Here is a 21,028-nt window from a genome sequence, read left to right on the forward strand (position 1 = left end):
TAAATTAGCTGCTGCGGTGTCATACGCAGCGTCTTGCTCTCTGCATGCCAGGGGACTTGCAGTGTTTGCAACTGGTCAGACTTGTTGTAAATGCTGCGTGGCTGGCCGGTGTGCATCCATGGCGCCGAGATTTATGCAGTAGAGCGACATTGGACGGGTATGAGAAGGCAGCAGTTGGGCGTCTTTATGTCGGCTTTGCTTTGGCAGGCATTAGCCTATTTTAGCAGCTGCGATCCATAGGCGACTGCATTTGCGTCTGCTGCTGAATTAGGCCCATAGAATAGAGCTCTAAGCTGGATGTTTTTATAGACACTTGGGGCATATTTATCAATTATTGGGTTTTAGCTAGAATTTCTTATCGCTGGTATCTGCGGCAATTAGAGATTATGTACTGCCTAAATGCATTAAATACACACACGGCGAAAGGCGCCTGTCATCCCTGCAATGTCTTAGAAGTGATCGTATTCTCCTTCGGGACCCCGGCACCATTCAGCGCATGAGCGGGGTCTGTTGACCACACACGTTCGGCGGTCATTTCTCAGTTATGTAGCCCATAGGCTAATGCAGCTTACGCTGTCATCGCTTCGCATGCCGGACTTCAGACAGCCTAGCGGCATCCATAGACGCCTGCTGCTGCTTCTGCTGTCGGAAATGGATGGACGGCAGCAGCTATAGGAGATATTTGCTGCGGTCCCCCCATGTTAAATCCCAGGGATCCTTAATATTTGTGGGTACTCGTTTATTGGGATATCTCGCAAATAGTAGGGGATATGTATCAAACCATGAAGACAGATCAAGGGGTCTAGTTACTAAGCAGTGTTAGGAGACAGAGTAAAAAGTGATAAGGTGCCAGCCAATCAGCTCCCAACTGTCATCTCACAGGCTGTGTTTGAAAAATGACAGTTGGGAGCTGATTGGCTGGCACCTTATCACTTTTCACTCTGCCTCCTAACACTGCTTAGTAAATAGACCCCTAAGTGGAGAGAGATGGTGTAGATGTACTAAGCCTTGGAAAGAGATAAAGTAGAGGGGGATAAAGTACCAACCAATCAGCTCCTAACTGTCATGTTACAGGCTGTGTTTAAAAAAATGACAGACAGGAGCTGATTGGTTGGTACTTTATCTTTCTCCACTTTATCCCTTTCCAAGCTTTGATAAATCTCCCACATTATTTGCTAAACAAGCCCCTTAGACATGGTAATGATGAATACCTCTCAACATTTGAAAATGCCAAATAGGAACATAATAGGTCCCACTCAGCGATCCGCCCGAGTGCCGCCCTGATCTGCCCGAGTGCCGCCCTGAACCGCCCACTCCTTGCAAAACTCTTCCAATGCACAAATCTTGACTGTCCCATGAATATTGGAGCCAATGGGAGGTTTCATGAAATTATATTATTATTCACAAACCAGCTTTTCAAGATGAAAGGGGGCGCGGACAATTGTCAGCTATTGCGTTTGATGGGTCAGCTGCATATGATAGATATGATTCATTTGTATTGTTTTGTCTGTTATGTTGTTTCTGTATGATAGAGACACTTGTGCATTACTAATGGGAACTGGTTTCTCCCCCTGGACGTGATGTCATCACCCGCATGTAATACCTGCTAACACCATGTCAGACAAGAATTCAACTTGACACTGTGCGAGTTATCCTATTATTGTCCAGTGAGACATGCACTTTGTGGTATATTTACAACTTCTGATGGTATTATCCTAGTCTATAACGCTATACTAGTAAATGTAATCTGCTTGGTTGCTATTTACAACAGCCCCATTTAGTATAGCTACTCATTACTGTAGTTTTACATTGAGCTGTTATTGTGACTCTTTAGTTGTTTTTTTTTATTTTAGTAATTTCCAATCTTGTGACACTAATATCTGCTGTGTAAGTAAAGCTGTGCTGCTCTATTACTGTATACCAGCGGTTCCCAAGCTGGGTTCCCTTGCACTTGGGTTGGTGGTCCAGGACCAAATCACATTATTCATGCTGGTCAATGTGATAGGCAAAACCGGTAATAGTCTAGTCCAGTCATAACATGCGTGGATAAACAGATGTGCAGCCCTGTCAGGCACCACGGAACTGAGCCCAAGGATGACTGGTAAAAACAATTAACTTAATTTAATATTTCAAAAATGTAAAAATGGGAAATTTTTGTCCTATGGGTTCTGCGAAAAACAAAATGCTGATACTCTGGTGTGCCGTAACCAGTGCTGTATACTGTACCTCCCGACCATTCCGCTTTTCACCCTCCTGATCTTGGTCCTGATTTTATACCGTGTTATAAAACTTAAGGTCGGGTCCCATGACAAGGTCTGCCAATTAACTTTCTTTGGAATGAAGCCCTTATCACCCCAGCATACCAAGAGCCGGGCTATCTAGGAAAACATTCAATAAAAATGATTAGTGTTTATCATGGTCAGGAACAGAGGGATGATACATTCTAGCACGTAAATCCACTGTCAGACCAGTAATGGCCTTAAGTGAAACCTCTCTTCCTTTTTACGGTCAGGAAGAATAACCCTATTTGCCTTCTGAGCGCAATTGTCAGAGGCTCCTTCAGGGATCCTTCTGCAGTTACCGTACAAATATAGCATGGACATTATGAATTAATAAGCATATATTGGAAGCAGCACCTCATGGAAACCACACTATCTCACATGTAACTTTAACGCTTCAATAGCAGTCGGGTAGCCAATATGTTGCATTGCCTTGCTTGTTCCCAGTGTTCCCAGTGTGTTCCGCCATCTTAGATTGTACCTGTCACCTACAGCAGTAGCAGCTGCCATCTTGTGGACAGAGACAATATTCTGTCTAACAATTAACCAGGAATTTCTGACATCACTAAGGTACAAGGACCTTTAATCTCATTATCAAAGCCAACTCCTTTGCTCCCTTCTGCTCTTCTAAGGGTGAGACAAATTCCCAGTCAACATGAGAGTGCCGCCTCAATAATTCAACCAGAAACCAGAGGAGGCGACCATTTTGTGTGCTGTACAGCTCCTAATCGTTTCACAAGAGAATAATGACATGTCTAGGTGCATTTCATGACCGCTATTTATGAAGCACTGGTTCCTACTGTAAAGATAAGCTGATGTCTAATGAGTATTTTTAGCCCACAAAATGGCTGCCAATAATAACTTGACACGGCTACTATGTCTCCTGTGATCAGACTTACCCACTTTTTGCTGCTGCACTCCACGAGATCTTGTCCAGGGAGCTGGTGTGTGGTAGAAACGGATGCAATTTGCATCATCACAGCCTCAAGCAGCAAAATGCTGCAACTCGCATGCTATCATGCAGCTGGGATGATGCTTCATAACGCGTTTCACTGGGTTAGTAGGACATTATCCGGGATGGTGGGTAACACTCCCTGCAGTGCATGGGGACTCAACAAAGTGAGTTTCCCAGACATTCCAAGAGAGAGCCCAAGTATTCTTGTGGTGCAATAATGTGAGAGGGGGAAAAATTTTTTGTTAAAAACTGCACATAGGAACAGCTTTATGCATATATTTTGTAGCTATATGTCATAAGGCGTTAAGTAAAAGGTACCCTGTAAAGCTAAATAACAAAATCTTTACTACATGTTCTGTAACATACATGTTTCTTAACTATTCTCCATTACTGAGCCCCACCATGTCTCGGTATGAAGCAGCAAGGTCAGCTTCCTGTACTATCTAAAACAACAATGAGAATTTTTTGAAAAAGTCATGAGAAGGGAAATGCTTGCGCTCTCCCTCAGAGTATAACTCCAACGCACAAATGTGGCTGATTTAACCACTTAAAGACACACGGACCCTTCGGGTGTGCGGAGCTGGCAAAATACAGCGCACACCTTTTGTCAATAAATAGAAAATATCTAATGCTGGAGATTTATTTTGATAAATAATGCATGTCCTTTACCTATCAGTAGAAACTACTGACATATATATCCATGGTGTTCCGCAATTCTTTGTTGCTCCGCCTAGTGCCTAACTCTAACCCCTAACCCTCCCCCTAACCTCAATACTAACGCTGGCCATACACTAGTGCGATTTCGGCCCGATTGCCCGATTTTTGACGAGTCGTATGATGAATTGTGTGGAAATCGTGTTTTTTTTTTTGGTAGGATACGATCCGATGCGCGCTCCAGCCACTCTTAAAACGTATCATATGATCAGATGCACAGCCCATCATATCGTATGCAGATCGTGCCGTGTATTTGTGCATGCGATGCATCGTGTTTCCGACCGGCGTCATTTCAGTGACATTTTGAAGAAGTGTGTGTTCTTTCAGTGACCTTCCTGCCTAAACTGCAGATCGATCGTATCGTGATATGGTATGTACATCGTGTGTCAGTCGTGCGGCCGGAACTGCCAGGGAGCTGCCGGGGAGTTCAAGGGAAATCGTAAGATGAATCTTATCTTATGCTGGTCATACTAGTGTATGGCCAGCATTACCGTCGGGAAGCTGGTACCGGAATTCTGACTGGTGTCGGGATTCCGGCACCAGCATTCGACCGCTGGGATGCCGACTACATTCCACTGCAACACAGTCCAAAATTCAATAGGGGAGCCACACCAACTGCCAGCCGTGGCTCACTGGCAGTTGGTGTGGCTCCTTTTTTTGAATTTTGGACTTTGCTGCAGCCCCACTTCTGGAGCTGCCACTGGCTACACGCAATTTAATAAATGCTGGAGCTAGCCGCCAATGCCTATTGCAAATTCTTTCATATCAGAGATGCCTGTGTGTCCCAACTGAGCATGCATTGTTATGCGAGCATTAAAATGGCCGCCTCCACCTCTCTTCACATGCACCACAATACAGGTAGATTAACTAACTACTGACAAAATTAACCCATTGTGGCCCTCATTCAGAGGCGGTCGCAAGAAGCGATCGCTCTCTCTGAATGAGGGCGGCCGCTTCTTTTGTTTAGTGCGGCCTCCTGGTCGCTAGCTAAGCTGTGGGTTAAACCCACAGCTTAGTGACCGACCAGGGTGATGGTCATGATGGTCAAGACCATCGCGACCATCGGGGCTTGTGACAAGACCCTAAGGTTGGGTCTCGGCAAGCGCAAGCCCCAGGGAGCTTCCTGCTCGTTTGTCCGGCCACCCCCCCTGCCCGCCTCCCAAACGGGGCGAACTGTCAATCACCATCGACAGCTCACCCCCTTTGGTGCGAGACCCATAGCAACGGAGCGCCTGTCGCTAGCAGGGTCTCGCGCATGCGCACATCGGAGCAGGCTTCAACGTGCGCATGCCCAGTGGGCAAACATCGACCCGGTTGCGAGCGCTCAGCGCTTGTGACCGGGTCTGAATAAGGCCCTGTGTGTGGGCCCACGTGGTAGATCATTTTAGTCTATAATCTCCAATGGGGCACAGACTGATGTGAATGATGGAAAAAAAAACGTTAAGCGCTGCGCAACATGTCGGCGCTATTTAAAGGACATTAAAAAAAAGTGCGTTTACATGAAACACAGCGAATACATCCACCGTGTTTTTGATCTCATCCACATCTGTTTCCTGGAAAGCATTCAAGGACATATTTTCGCTTTAAATGCGCAACTTTGCTTTGTGGGTTATTTGCGACCTGCGTCCCTCACCCTCCCCCCCCCCACTGCACATTATCTAGTTTCAGCGTATTAAAAGCATCGACATATCAAAGATCGCACACGTGGTCGGCGAATTCCTCAGCTGGAGCCTACGAGTTTCATGAAACCCCAACTGTTCTGCTGTTATTCATAATCTGGTTTCCTCTCCCATAAAGAGACCTTTAGCAGCGCTTTTTTTTTTTTTCTCTTCTGGTGCCTCTGAAACAGCTGCTCTCACTGTTGTATCCTGAGTGATGATGAGGTCCTGAAAGTGTTTTCTTGTAACAGATGGCCAGGAGAGAGCTGGGGAGCATGCCAGCAAAATACTGGGGAATGTGCCAAATCCTGCAGTGACTGAGTGCTTTGGGTTCCAGCTCGCGTGCCTTTCCCCTGCCCTCTGCCCTAAGTGGCGCCAGTAGGACTTCCCAACTAGCACTCCGAACATCTGGAGTCTGAGACTGCCAGAGAGACAGAGGGGAGGGGGGGAGACTGTGCTTCAGCTTAGCCCTGTGCTCATAACAACATACTGCCTGGGAGAACACATGAAGACAAAAAGAAGAGAAAAAAAAAAAAGTTATGGAACCTTGCAAGCTTACTTAACAGCTGCGGTCAAACACAAAATACATATACGCCCGCTGTTACAGGATCTGAGGTTAGCATTGTGGCGAGTGATCACACCGCCATATAAATACACACATTTTTATGCATGCACCTCATTATTTATATACAATAGTTTTTTATATATATATATATATATATATATATATATATGTCTCAATATGGGGTACCCTAAGGTGAAGAAAAAAATGTACAGCTATAATATGCCTTTAGCGCACTTTGGGTTTTTTTCAGCCTCTTCAGAACATTACAAGTCGGTTTATGAAAAAGCTGTTGTCGGTGAATACGGGTGTTTTTTGCCAGTGGTCGGCGTTATTGCTCGCTTCAACTTACCTAGGGAAGGGTCACCCGTGGCAACAACATTGCTATTGCCGATGGCGACCACCACCGGCGCTAAACCTTCGCTGGTGGTATATACGCCTGTTTGACAAGTATCACTGTACAATAAGTTTTCTGGTATGGTGAGAACAGATGAGAATCATTTAAAAAATGATTCCTGCTTTGAACAAAGCAAATTTTGTAAAAAAAAAATAAAAATTAAAAATTAAATATTCTTAGTTTTTTTTAAGGTGATTTTTATCTTTCTTTTCTTAATCAATTTTTGGAACTGAAAGGTGAAATCTGGGCTGTGAACTGGCGAGGGAACGACTCGGCAGCGCAGCTAACCCTACCCGCTTCCGTCCGGTATGTTTTTTTTTTCTGAATCGCATTAATAGAAAAAGTCATCGTCATGACTGAAGATCGGTACATAGGCTCCGCAGTCCAGTATTGTTACCCCATAAGAATAGTGTAGGGTAAGGTATTGAGGATATTAGAAAGTAGGTGCAAGAGCCTAGGTCAGTGGTCGCTAACCTAACTGGGGTGTGAGCTACTCGTGAAAAATGAAACGTCCTGAAGAGCTACTAAAATTGTATGGTAACTTGATGAATTCCCCTTTTCTCTCTTATACCCATGTATGTCCCCTATATATTTGCTCGTTGTGGGGTTTTTTTGTTGTCATTCAAACGTTACATAAAAACCCTGTAAAATATTTTACAGCAGGAAATAAACCTCATAAGTTCTGTTTGTGCTCACACTGTAGAGCAGGGGTCAGGGAACTTTTTTACCTTTTACCCCAAAATATATTTAGATAAGCCAACGTTACCCCCTTGATTTGAAAGGAAGGAAATCCTATAGTAATCCCCCGTAGTGCGCATGGAGAGAGCCGGAAGCTGGAGTTCAGAAGAGAACTCCAGCCTCCGGCTAACGTGGCGCTGCAGGGAAGGAGCCGGGCGCCCGCTGGTAATAAAATTTCAGCGGGCGTCCGGCTTAGAGCCTCCCTGCGGCGCCGGGCTGGAGGTCACTGACGCCGTGTGCATTAGGTATTTATCGTATCATCTAAGGTAAAAACTGCACCCAAACCATGACAGGAAAATGTGCCCCACAACAGTCACCAGAACCACTGCTGGAAACTAGCACTTAGGGCTGTAGACGTTGTTGCGTTAGTACCACATGTGGCCACTTCTACAGACCATGGTGAAGGTCACCATCTTACCAGATCATCTGTCTACACTGCTCAGTTATCCACTTATACCTACACTACTGTACCCACAAGCGGGCACTGCCAAGTGAAGAAAAACTGTTAATGCTCTACCACCCGACCAGGACATCCTGCTCTGTGGAGCTCTCGCTGGGACTGGCTGCTCGCACCACAGGCTGATGTTTGCAACACGTGGATCCGCAATTGGTCGCCTGCTTTGCCTCACACTTAAAATTAATGCACGGATGTCACAGGAGTGTGTGGCCCAGACCTCTGCTGTCCTTTGCTGATAATGTTTTCACCTCTGTCTCCAGGCATAACCTTAGACGCAGCTACTCATGAAACATTAGTAAATTGTGCTGTCTTGGAAGCCGAGGTGCTGAAGCAAAGTAGGTTTTACTTGCGGGTAATAGCGGGAGGTTACCTTATGCTAGGGTGAGTTTCCGAAGAGCTAATTCAGCAAACCATGAGGCGCTTGCAAAACATGACCCAACTACCACTCCACTTTCTATGCCCCCCTCTTGCAGTAATGTTAGCCACAATTCTAGGCAACCAGGGCAGTCCAGCATGTTTGTACGTATAAAGCGGAGGCAGCCATTTTGTGGGCTGAATCAATATTCAGGACAGTGAAGCTTGACAATTCACTAGGAACACCCATTTGTGCCTCATGCCCCATGTGAAACGTATTGGCTCAGTATTGGTACAGCACACAAAATGGCCGCCTCAGATTAGAGTAGGTGACCAAACCCCTTAAAGGCTTACAACAAGTAAAGGTCAGTTGGCAGCATAGAAATGTAAATAGTTTTTTTCATTTTGGATGTGTGTATTCGTCCTGTATGTGGTCCACGGGATACAATTCATTAAAATCAAGTATTAGAACAGAGGGAAGGCCCAGCTGGTTATATACTTATTGTAGCCTACAAGCAACAGTCTGTGAAATGTGAGACCATAATATAAGCCCCTATGTCTGGGTCAGTGCCTGATAGCATTATATTGCACTCATACTGTAGGCCCAGCATTTAGAGGAAGAAAATTACCTATTTTATTATTAACATTTATGTATGGGGAACCATCAAATTCTATTGCACATTTATTTATTTCTAACTAGTATTTATTTTCTCTTGACAGGGGCAGCACTGTTGCGTAATGGTGAGCTTTGATGCCTCACAGCACTGGGTTCATGGGTTCCATGCCAACCAGGTCCCTATCTGTGTGGAGTTTGTATGTCCTCGTCATGTTTGCATGAATTTCCTTCCACAATCTAAAAAAAAACAGGTTAATTGTCATTGGACAAAAATGAACCCTAGTGTGGCAGGTTCTAAAGTGAATTCTCTGTGAAGCGCTGTGTAATATGTGTACGCTAAACAGAGAACTGTTAAGAAAAAATATATTGCAAAAGACACTAGTATATGTTACCCTACATAGTTTTCTTGACATTTATAAATAATACTAATGTTTCTTATGTATTAATGGTCAAGGACCAGTTTTACCTATTGAGGTAGTTATTATTATTATTATTATTATCGTTTATTTATATGGCGCCACAAGTGTTCCGCAGCGCCTTACAAGGTACATATCCAAAAAGTGACTTACAGTAAAATACAATACAATGAAGGACAAGGACATGGATAATATACATTGATACATAGGTGGCCATAACACCCACATAAGCAGCAAAGCAGGTAGTTGTCGCAAACCAACAAAACGCTGCTCACAGATAAATATGTATAATTGCATTTGCTTTCATAGGGAAAGGTGGCGGAATTTCTGAGCCCTAGATATGTTTAACACTCTCAATAGCTAAAAAAAACCCAAATCAACAGCACCAATGCTAAAAGAAGAAAAAAAAAAAAAAAAGGCTAAATATAACGCTTCACTATCAATTCATATTAGAAAATAATTATAAATGACACATTGGGCTACGAAGTTTGGATGCCTAAATGTAATACTTCATGTCTTGTCTCCACACTGCCAGCATGTCTATCCAGGGAACAAAACCCAGGGACAATAAAGATGGCAGACTGTACCCTCCCAGTCACTGCTAGAAGCATGACCAGCCTGTTAATCGTTGTGACAACAGATCCCGGAATCCACGGGGAGGTTCAAACCAAGTTTACAAACCTCCTTTTGTGATAATACTCTGAACACTAACATCAATCACTCTTTTCTTATTCACCCATGTTATTTTCCGAAAGGAAAACGGCCTGAACAGTTGGCTTTCCTTTTTAACACGGTTTGATGATGATTTCATGTAATTGGTTCAGCGTTAAGTAACCTGAAGGAATGTGATTTAGTAATTAGACTCAGTTTCTGTTTCCTTTAGATAGCCACACTTGGCTACGTGTCGTTAGATAAACCTGCAATTAGCTGCTACTTGTGGGAAAGGAATTCTAAGCAAATGACTGAATGAGGACCCAGAAGCCTGCAGAAGGTATGATTCAGGGCAGGATCATCCCTTCTCACCTCCTTCCCTCCCCAAAACATCTGCGATGATTAAATCCGCTACACTAACAGGTTGATTTATGGTGCATACACACGGCCAGATTTCCCTGGTCGATCATATCGTTATCGTTCAAATCGACCAGTTTCTGGCCCCTTCAAACGATGGTCGATGGGCGGGCACGGATGGTCGATATGGATATCGACCATCGCCCGTGCATGCAGGCCAACCCGGTCGATATCGACCAGGTTGGCCTGGTTACTATAGGGACCCGCGATCGTTAATCGCGGGTCGTTATAGTCGATGGGGGGTTGGTGCATGTGCTGGATGTTCGATATGGAACATCCAGCACATGCATGACGATCAGATAACGATAGTTATCGTTATCTGATCAACCAGAAGTCTGACCGTGTGTATGCACTATTATGTTCTACCTGAGATGTAAGAGGCTCCCAATCAGTGAAGGTTTTTTCCCATAATAGCACAGTTATAATTTAGAATAACTGGGCATTGTTTAACATAATCTGGGCACTCTTGGATCACTTACATTAAAGATTTATGGACGGATTTTGCGGTTTGCAGCACTGCGTATGTGTTGTGCGCCTGTAGGCGTAATTGTGGGCTATGCTAATATAAGTATCCGCAGTGATCCGTATGAACTCGGGGGCATCTACTGCCCCAGGTAAAAGGCTGGTGTAAGTGGGCGCTGACAGTGATGACTGCTACTTCCACAAGCGGGTGGTATGGGGCCGTGCAGTTTAATAAACCGCTCGGCATAGGCCCCATAATATCCCCATTTATTTCTGTGCATGCAGCGTGAGTGCCATTGCGGCTGACTTGCCCGTAACTCGGCACCCTTAGGATTCCCAAGCTATTTTCGTCTCAGGTGACTGAAATCCAACTTTTTGAATTTTGATCAAGAAATATAACAACTATAAACAGGGGAGTATTAACACCTGAAGGGGGCCCATGTGCAGCCCCTCCCCATCCTACTTTGAGCGGACAAGGCGGTTCCCCCCTCCTACGTGGCACCATCTTCCCAGTCATGGCACATGAGCACAACTTAGCAATGGCAACGGTACGGAGTCTTTTTCAGAAGATGTCGATGCAAGATGGTGCCGTATAGGAGGGGGAGACCCACTTGCCGGCACCAGGTAAAGATACTATGGGTGCGAGGCCCGTGTACACCACACACCCTGCAGCCACTGTAGATATGCCCATGACTGTAAAACTCTACTGTAAGGGACATTTTGGGTTGATCCAACACTGACCCATTTCCACCCAGATAATAAGCCAAAACATTGTTGATTCTCATATTCCCGTATATAATAGTTTTTACACCCAGAAGACTTTCACAGACTTTGTATCAATATACATATTTGTTGTTCATAAAGTTGCGTATCTGTGTGAATAATGACGTTAATTATAAAGCACATAATATTTGCCTGTGGTACTAATGCTTTTGGACAGTGAAAATTCCGAATACAACAAAGTAGACGTTTTATAGTAGAGAATCACTGTTCCTGTTCCTCTATCCGGAAGAGGCGAGGAGAGAGGTTACAGCCGGGCTATGGGAACATTTTATGTTACCATATTCTTAGTTTCTTACCTTCCTTTTTTTCGACCTTCCTTCTGACTGTAATGTCCTAGTACATTGCTCTACGCACTCAGAGAAACTCAAGTTACTATGATCAGCAGTGTAGTCAAGGTCAGCCAGTCTAGCGAGGGAGAGGATATAGTTACAAGCTATTCTCAAGATGGCCAGTTTAGAGAGCTTCTGTCCGTAGGAATAACATGGCACCTGCAATGGAAGTAAAGCAGCAAATTAAATACCTGCAACCAGTTCATAATATACACATCATATGTACCACAAATAACCGTATAGCAGAATAACATGTCCACTATTAGCGGTTCTTTACCAATAAAGGAAAATTATGTTTGTATTCTCGAAGGCCACAGCTGCTAAATTTACGCCTTACGGCTTGAATATAAATTTTTAGAGAATAGGAGACGCAGACATTTGCAATGGATTGTGTTGAGGGGCGCATCTGTCATCGTTCAGGGCCTATCCATTAGCAGATATAATGAATGACTGAACAATATATCATTCAATCGTTAATTTTATCTGCTAATGGATAGGCCCCTTACAGAGACCAAGTGGATGGGTAATTTCATGTAGCCATCAGTCTGCTGGAAAGCGACGGCCATTTTCTTGTAGCGCACATCCACCTCATTCTTCTCCTTAGTGTTTCCTCTATGGTGGGCATAGAGTGATGACATCATCACTGTGTTGCACACTCCCAGCTCGGCCCCAGGGAGATTGCAGACTGTTCAGGGAGTCAGGGAGAGCATCGCTATGTCAGGGAGAGTCGGCACGTATGAGTATGAAATATCATCGGTAGCATTTCTCCTTCCACTACCTCTCCTCTTGCACAGTACGCCCCAAGCTCAGCATCATACTGCACAATATTATAGGACCAAATCCAGGCCTGCAGTCTGTGTGTTCCTATATCATACTATGGGCATCTAATTGTATATTATAAAGTATATGCCCTTTTCCATTCCTGTGAATCAGTGTTGTGCCATGGAACTGTCCTGATTTTGACAGGAAAGTCCCGAATCGTGGGCTCCGAAAGGGCCAGAGATTATGTGTAAATTCTTTATATAGGAATGGCCTGGGGGAAACACGGTCACCTTCTCCCTCCTGCTAGCTGGTTGCTTGGGATAAATGGTCCACATGACAAGAGAGATGTGGAATCAGAAGAATTCCGTAGTTACCGCACAGAACTCCCTGCGTATTTCTCATTCCATCCTTGGCCCTAGTTGATCTGACACCAGCGGCACGCTGACAACCCTGAATTTAGCTAAGTGGCAGGCCATGCCAATGCACTCCACTTACTGCTAACAACCTATGGACGAAGCCCCCAGCCCGGCTCCCAGCTGCCCCATTTATCAGGACACATTACTATCAGTTGAAGAACACGGCCTTCCTTTCATTGTACAACCTCCAGCCACGGGATCAGTAACCCTGGGGAAAGTCGGGTGGTTCGCTCTCAACATATTGACTGATCTACGGCTTCCTACCCATGGCGGCCTGATGAAGATAAACAGAGCACATTTCTGTGAAGTGCTGCTGATCAATCATATTTGCAGCTCATCTCAGGGGAAGATGTTACTGTAATTAAGACCACCGCTGTCAGGGGGAAGAGAGGATAACAGCAGGCGAGCATATTTTTACTTGATTGTGCTGCTCACTGTTTAGAAGAGGAACATTTCTGCTTATTTATCAAGCCAATCACTTTCACATCAGACGACTGGTCGCGTTTAAAGGGAATCTTTCATCAGCTCCAAACTTTGGTTTATTTTATTAAGCCTGTTTGAAAAGCTATGAATATCAGCGTCTATCTTTGGTGGCTGTAGTGCCAGACCATTTATATGAATGAACTTTAGAGGACTCGCAGAGGAAAATTAAGTTCAGGTTATGTACCGTAATAAGGGTTCTTGAGGTATTTATTAATAGTAGGATAACAGGATACATTTTATATATCTACATATATAAGGAAAAATGCAGGTTATTATCATTTTAATACAGTAGGAACAAAAGGTTCATATACCAAATTACCACAATATGCAGCAATTACCAATCACCCAGCGCTGTGGGAGGACGGACAGAGAGGGTCAGAGCACCGTAGAGTGGAGGGTCCTGCTCGTCACAGCTTACAGTCTAGACCAGGGGTTCCCAACCACGGTCCTCAAGGCACACTAACAGTCCTGGTTTTAAGGTTAGCCATAGCTGGGTACAGGTGACTTAATTAGTACCTCAATTATTTTGATTTAACCATCTGTGCTTAACCATGGATATCACTAATACCAGGACTGTTAAGCTGGCCACACACTAGACCAACTTTCATCCAACCAGCCAACTAGTTGATTGGTTGGAAAGAAAATCTGGTAATGTATGGGAGTATATGATGATCAGCAATTTGCTCCTAAATGCCAGAAAACAAATGAAAATGGTCGTCAGACAATTTTGTTAAATGTTTGATCTAAACAATTAGTTCAAACAACAGTTTTTAGTCCATTTTCCGGCATTTGGGAGCAAATTGCTGATTGTCGTTTAGTTTCATCCCTTACTAGGTTTTCATTCCAATCAATCAACTAGTTGGATGGTTGGATGTAAGTTGGTCTAGTGTGTGGCCAGCTTAAAGCTGGCCACACACTAGACCAATTTACATCCAACCAGCCAACTAGTTGATTGGTTGAAATGAAAACCTGGTAACGTATGGGAGTAACTGATGATCAGCAATTTGCTTCTAAATGCCAGAAAACAGATGAAAATGGTCGTTCAGACAAGTTTGTTAAATGTTTGATCTAAACAATTTGTTCAAACAACAGTTTTTGTCCATTTTCCGGTGTTTGGGAGCAAATTGCTGATTTGTCATTTGCTTTCATACCTTACCAGATATTCATTCCAACCAATCAACTAGTTGGCTGGTTGGATGTAAGTTGGTCTAGTGTGTGGCCAGCTTTAGTGTGCCTTGAGGACCGTGGTTGGGAATCACTGGTCTAGACATTGGATTTGACCGCAGAGCTTACAAATATGGTTGTGCAGTGAAGTCTGGTGTCACCAACATTGTATTGTCTATTTATGAGGTGGATTATCAGGAACAATTACATTGACAACAGTGTTTATGGATTTTGGCCCTCATTCAGAGCCGTACGCTCTGAGCAGAGCGCACGCTCTGAATGAGGGCCGGGCTCCATTTTCATGGAGCGTCCTCCTGGACGCTCGTATAGCTGTGGGTCACCACCCACAGGCTATACGAGCGTGCTTTTTGATGGCCGCGATGGTCGAGACCATCGCGACCATCGAAATTGCGAGCCGGAGCCTGCGGTTGAGGTTTTCAACCGCAAGCTCCGGAGTGATTTTGGCTCTATCAGAGCCAAAATCACTCCCACTGACATCACTAGTGATGTCAGTGGGCCGGCTTCTGACGGGAGGCGTTCCCGTGGGAACGCCCCCGTCAGGGAGGCACGCCCCCGGCACGCCCACCAAAGGGGGCGTGCTGTCAATCAACATTGACAGCACGCCCCCTTTGATCGGACACAACGAGCGAAGGACTTTCCTTCGCTCGTCGCGTCTGGCGCATGCGCACGACGGAGCTCCCTCCGTCGTGCGCATGCTCAGTGCATAACATCGACCCACTTGCGAGCGGACAGCCGCTCGCGAGTGGGTCTGAATCAGGCCCCTTGTCTTGATAGCAAAGCAATTGTCTCATGTGCTGGATGACTTGGATCCACATTAAGCTGTTTATCCTGAAAGCAATATTCATCTTGTAGAGCTTATATACATGGCTAAAATAAAGGCAATCCAAGACATGGTTTCACAGACGTTTTCACTTAACAAAAACTAGTGACACTGTTTCCTTATTACTTTACCAATCTTAGAAATGTTTATTGGTGGATGGCTGCACAACCACATTTTCCATACAGATACAAGTGCATAGAGTGGCTGCCGGCTGAAGGTGGCATCAGGCTTCCTTAATTATAATTTATTTTGTAATGCTAGATAGCGGAGGAACCTGTTTGTGGAGTTTACAGTAGTAAAGGACGTTTCCTAACCCTCCACTCCCACAGCCTAACTCTGGGCCTGATTCAGAGCCGGACGCTCTGACCAGAACGCTCGCTCTGAATCAGGGCCCTCCTACCTAAAAATGGAGCGGCCTCCTGGAGCCAAAAGCACTCCCACTGACATCACTAGTGACGCCTACCGTCTGGGGCCGGCCCCACTGACATCACTAGTGATGTCAGTGGGGCCGGCCCCAGACGGTAGGCGTTCCAGTTGGAAACACCTCCTTCTGGGCAGCAACGCCCCCGGCACACCCACCAAAGGGGGCGTGCTGTCACTCACCATCAACAGCACGCCCCCTTTGGTGCGAGACCCATAGCGACAGCTTGGCTGTCGCTATGCGGGTCTCTCGCATGCACACGACGGAGCTCCCTCTGTCGTGCGCATGCGCACTAGGGCACCATCGACCCGCTTGCGAGCGCTCAGCGCTTGCGAGTGGGTCTGAATTAGGCCCTCTGTCAGCATTCTGAGATTTCCAGCATTTTCTATGTCGACATTCTGCGGATGTCGTCGTTGTAAACATGTCAACATTTCAACAACGTCGACATTATAACCGTCGACACCGTGCTGCCGACATTATGGGGGCAATTCATTAACAATACTTTCAGATAGCATTTCCATCCTTCTCTCTGTGTGCACAGATAATCTGTGGTGCTGGTTCTATCAGGTGCTGCTACCATAGAGAGATCCTGGAAATCAGGGGACATCAGAGAATGGACAGAGGTTCTGGCAGCTGATTTCATCACGTCTGCTCCTTGACAAAACCCACAAGTAAATTAAGTGATCAAAGCACCATCTTACATTCCTCTGCAAACAGCCACAAGTCAGCCAGAATTAGGTTCTGCCTGATATACAGGTCATCAAATGGGACTCTACATGGTACGCTGGACAGCAGTCTCCATGGCAAATTTAGGCCCTCATTCAGAGCCGTACGCTCTGAGCAGAGCGCACGCTCTGAATGAGGGCCGGGCTCCATGAAAATGGAGCGTCCTCCTGGACGCTCGTATAGCTGTGGGTCACCACCCACAGGCTATACGAGCGTGCATTGTGATGGCCGCGAGCCGGAGCCTGAGGTTGAGGTTTTCAACCGCAAGCTCCGGAGTGATTTTGGCTCTATCAGAGCCAAAATCACTCCCACTGACATCACTAGTAATGTCAGTGGGCCGGCTTTTGACGGGAGGCGTTCCCGTGGGAACGCCCCCGTCAGGGAGGCATGCCCCCGGCACGCCCACCAAAGGGGGCGTGCTGTCAATCTACATTGACAGCACGCCCCCTTTGATCGGACACAACGAGCGAAGGACTTTCCTTCGCTCGTCGCGTCTGGCGCATGCGCACGACGGAGCTCCCTCCGTCGTGCGCATGCTCAGTCCATAACATCGACCCACTTGCGAGCGGACAGCCGCTCGCCACTCAGGCCCTTAGTCTGAGCTGCATTTGAGTGAACTCTTCAAGCTGGCACAAGTTTCACTGGTTTTGTAAAACTAGGCACACAAGCTGGCATAGTCTGGGGCACCGTGCCTGCACACTAATGGTGCATACAGACGGGACGATCAACAACGATAACGATATTGTTGTCCGATCTCGTGGGTGTGCTGGACGATCGATATTGATCATCCAGCACACCATGTACCCACCAACTATAACGACCCCCGATATTGACCAGGTTGGCCTGCAAGCAAGGGCCGATGGACGATATCGATAACATCCATGCGTGCCCGCACATCACAAGTCTTTGCCCACTGAAAATGCACGATATGAACGATAACGATATGATCGATATCGTTATAGTTTATATCGTCCATTTTAATCGTACCGTGTGTACGCAGCTTAAGAGGTATATTTCCTAAAGTGCAGATTTTTAGAAGTGGAGAAGTTGCCCATAGCAACCAATCGGATTCTAGCTATTATCATCTAGAACATGGGTTCCCAACCACGGTCCTCAAGGCACACTAACAGTCCAGGTTTTAAGGATTACCATACTTGAGCACATGTGACTTAGGCCCTCATTCAGAGCCACTCGCTAGCGGCAGTACGCTCGTTCCGAGCGATGTTCGCACATCTGCGCATGCGTACGGATCGTTATACGCATGCGCGAATCAGTCAGTGCGGCCGAAATTCATGTGCTCGCAATATAGCGAATGCCTGCTATTTTCAGTGACAGAATGAGGCGTATGTGGGTGGTAACAGGGGAAGGTGCTTGAAAACGGGGAGTGGAGATCAGAACGCAGGCGTGCTTAAAGGTCAAAACGGGCGTTTTATGGGTGTGCATAATTAATACTGCAGCGTCATTGACCACGTCACTGGGTTATTTTATGGCCAGAACTGCTCGCAAGATTGTGGTAGCAAAAACCAACCACAAGAATAGCGAGCAGTTCATACGCTGGTCGATGTACTCGATTAATCTAATAAATAGCGGACATGACGTATGGTGCGAGCGGCCAGGGGGCGTTTTTAACAAATAAACAAGCGTATGTTTTGCTCGCTCGTTCACACTTAGAGGTGTGAACAGACTGCAATTTGCGAACGGATCATTTGAATAGCCACCCCTTGTTTTTGAACGAACGACCGCAAATAGCGAACGGCTCTGAATCAGGCCCTTAATTAGTAGCTCAGTTATTTTGATTTATCCATCCGTGCTCAACCAAGGATATTACTAAAACCAGGACTGTTAGTGTGCCTTGAGGACCGCGTTTGGGAACCTCTTGTCTAGAAGGTGTTAGATAAACGGTAAGCAGAATCTGATTGGTTGCTATGGGCAACTTCTCCACTTCTAAAAACCTGCACTTTAGAAAATATACCCCTAATATTTTTCTGGATGTTCCTGGAGCAGCAAAAATGTTCGGAGCGCCGCACCAGACTGCAGCGACAGACCCATCTATCGCTGTTGGCAAATAGAGGACAAAACAGGCACCTTTGTCAGACACAAAGCTGGATGTAATTAGCCATATTCCATATTGTAATAGGTCATTAAACATCCTGATTTTTTAAGCCAACGTCAACACTTCTTTGTATTGTTCGTCGATGTATAAAACAAAACTGGGCTTCTATGTGGTAGTTTAACGACCTTGTATTTGGCACTCTAGTAACAATACTTATTTCCCTCAATCTTTTATTTGTCCATAGTTAGCTACAAAATGTTATGTATAAAGATTGCTGAGGATTTTGCAACTGTCTATCTGTGATGCACATATAGCGGATTCCAGCTCGTCCCAGTAGTCACTGAATATTTATTTACATGGGGAAACAGGCAGGGAAAAATGAATCGCAGTGATTTTTAAGCAACTATTGTTTACAAATGATAGGTGTAAAGTTACAGGAAGCGGTTTCCTTTTGGCGCCACTGTGAATTACATCTCCATTATCTTAACGATAACAACTGCTGAACACGACTCTGCCAGGCTGCAGAAGGGTGTATGTTATAGAGGGAGTATTATTAGAGAGTGACTATTTACTGGGAAAGATAATGGAGGTGTGAAATAAATTTCCACAATTAATAGTCTAAAACTACAATGTAAACACCATATGTGGGATAGCTATAAAGCTAATAAAATCAATCAGTGCAAATAATAACAAATAAATGTGGACATGCAGCCAAAAGTCCACCCCATTCCTGCTTCGTGATGCCCTCCACTTGTTTTTAGGTAACTGTGCATGGATTAATCCATCCAGATGGTGTAGTGAACGAAGAGATACTATATATCCGAAGGACGTTAAGTGACCTGGCTGTGAAAGTATTTTATTAGTGATTAAATGATTAGAAAATACAGTCGCAGTTGGTCCTAACCCACTACCACACCTCAGTGCCCACTGAGCCATAGGTAGGAGTGCACCTCAGTTCCCACTGGGCCATAGGTAGGAGTGCACCTCAGTGCCCACTGGGCCATAGGTAGGAGTGCACCTCAGTGCCCACTGGTCCATAGGTAGGAGTGCACCTCAGTGCCCACTGGGCCATAGGTAGGAGTGCACCTCATTGCCCACTGGTCCATAGGTAGGAGTGCACCTCAGTGCCCACTGGACCATAGGTAGGAGTGCACCTCAGTGCCCACTGGGCCATAGGTAGGAGTGCACCTCAGTGCCCACTGGGCCATAGGTAGGAGCGCACCTCAGTGCCCACTGGGCCATAGGTAGGAGCGCACCTCAGTGCCCACTGGTCCATAGGTAGGAGCGTACCTCAGTGCCCACTGGGCCATAGATAGGAGCGTACCTCAGTGCCCACTGGGCCATAGGTAGGAGCGTGCCTCAGTGCCCACTGGGCCATAGGTAGGAGCGTACCTCAGTGCCCACTGGGCCATAGGTAGGAGTTTCAATTGCCTAATAAATGATCCAGCCCCAGCAGATTATGGAGAAAATTATCGATTAGTTACATTTTTCCCCATTAGGGCATGATTCTGAGTCCTATGCAGTCCGGGCCGACCTTGCACCTTTTGCCACAGTGGTGTTTGTTTGTCGCTACAAATCCCTTCCCTGGTGTACATCAGTGCATCCAAAGGTGCAAGGACTTAAGATGGGTACACACTTGAGCAACGGACATTTGTTCTGACATCGGAACGAATGCCCTTGAATGGGGATTCGCCGTAGACACTTGAACGAGTTGATGAACAATGGAGCGATCACTGTTCCGCCCTTCATTAATTGATCATAGGTCGCTAGCAATGTCGCTAGGTTTGATGCGCAGCACATCAAACCTAGTGACCGTCGCTAGCGACCGCGGGAGCACGCAAACACCTGTACACACTGAGCGATGTAGGCGATTTGTTACAACATCGCTCCAGTGTGTATTCTCAGTCTTAGATGCCCACTTGTAGCCTCCATAGACTCCACCATCGAAACTTGCACCAGTCCTATGGCAGGTGTGGCATCTGAGTATGCCCTCCTATGTGAGCGCCCGTGCATCTCTCTTTCAGCAGCACGCCTCCAACACTCCCACAAGACACGATATCTCTTCGCGTCTTCTTAGCCACCCCCTGTAACCTCCCAATCGCCGGCCAAGGTCTCTCCTTACATTTCTGCTACCGTGCATCGAAACTTGTTCCGCGACTCCGTCCAAAAAAAAATCATGACGCATCAGCGGTGTGACTCGAAAGCATGAGCAGACGAAAAACATCGCTCCACTGTGTCCAACATTGCCGCCGCGTCAGAACCAAGCCTCAAATGTCATCTGTTACCGCCACTATTGGGAGCAATAATAGATGAAACTTTTGGGGCAATTTACCAGTGCTTCCTAAAAGAGGCTGAGCGGGATGTACTAAACCCT

The 21,028-nt window shown here is 45.8% G+C and overlaps 1 protein-coding gene across 2 annotated transcripts in view; it reads right to left on the minus strand.

The window, feature by feature from the left end:
- Positions 1-21,028, minus strand: part of ATOH8 (atonal bHLH transcription factor 8) — a 56,197-nt gene that overhangs the window by 13,957 nt on the left and 21,212 nt on the right. The window contains exons 2-3 of one of the 2 annotated variants that reach the window (XM_088454287.1): positions 11,756-11,947; positions 8,833-8,967 (exon numbers count right to left, since the gene is read on the minus strand). In XM_088454287.1, the coding sequence (XP_088310413.1) occupies positions 8,911-8,967; positions 11,756-11,947 (249 nt within the window). In that variant the 3' untranslated portion in view covers positions 8,833-8,910. Of the gene's footprint in view, positions 1-8,832; positions 8,968-11,755; positions 11,948-21,028 lie in introns of those variants that run through there. The other variant, XM_088454288.1, reaches the window with a different exon arrangement.

This window comes from Taudactylus pleione, unplaced genomic scaffold, assembly GCF_031769625.1.
Source record: "Taudactylus pleione unplaced genomic scaffold, aTauple2 ptg000611l, whole genome shotgun sequence".
Lineage (NCBI taxonomy): Eukaryota > Metazoa > Chordata > Amphibia > Anura > Myobatrachidae > Taudactylus > Taudactylus pleione.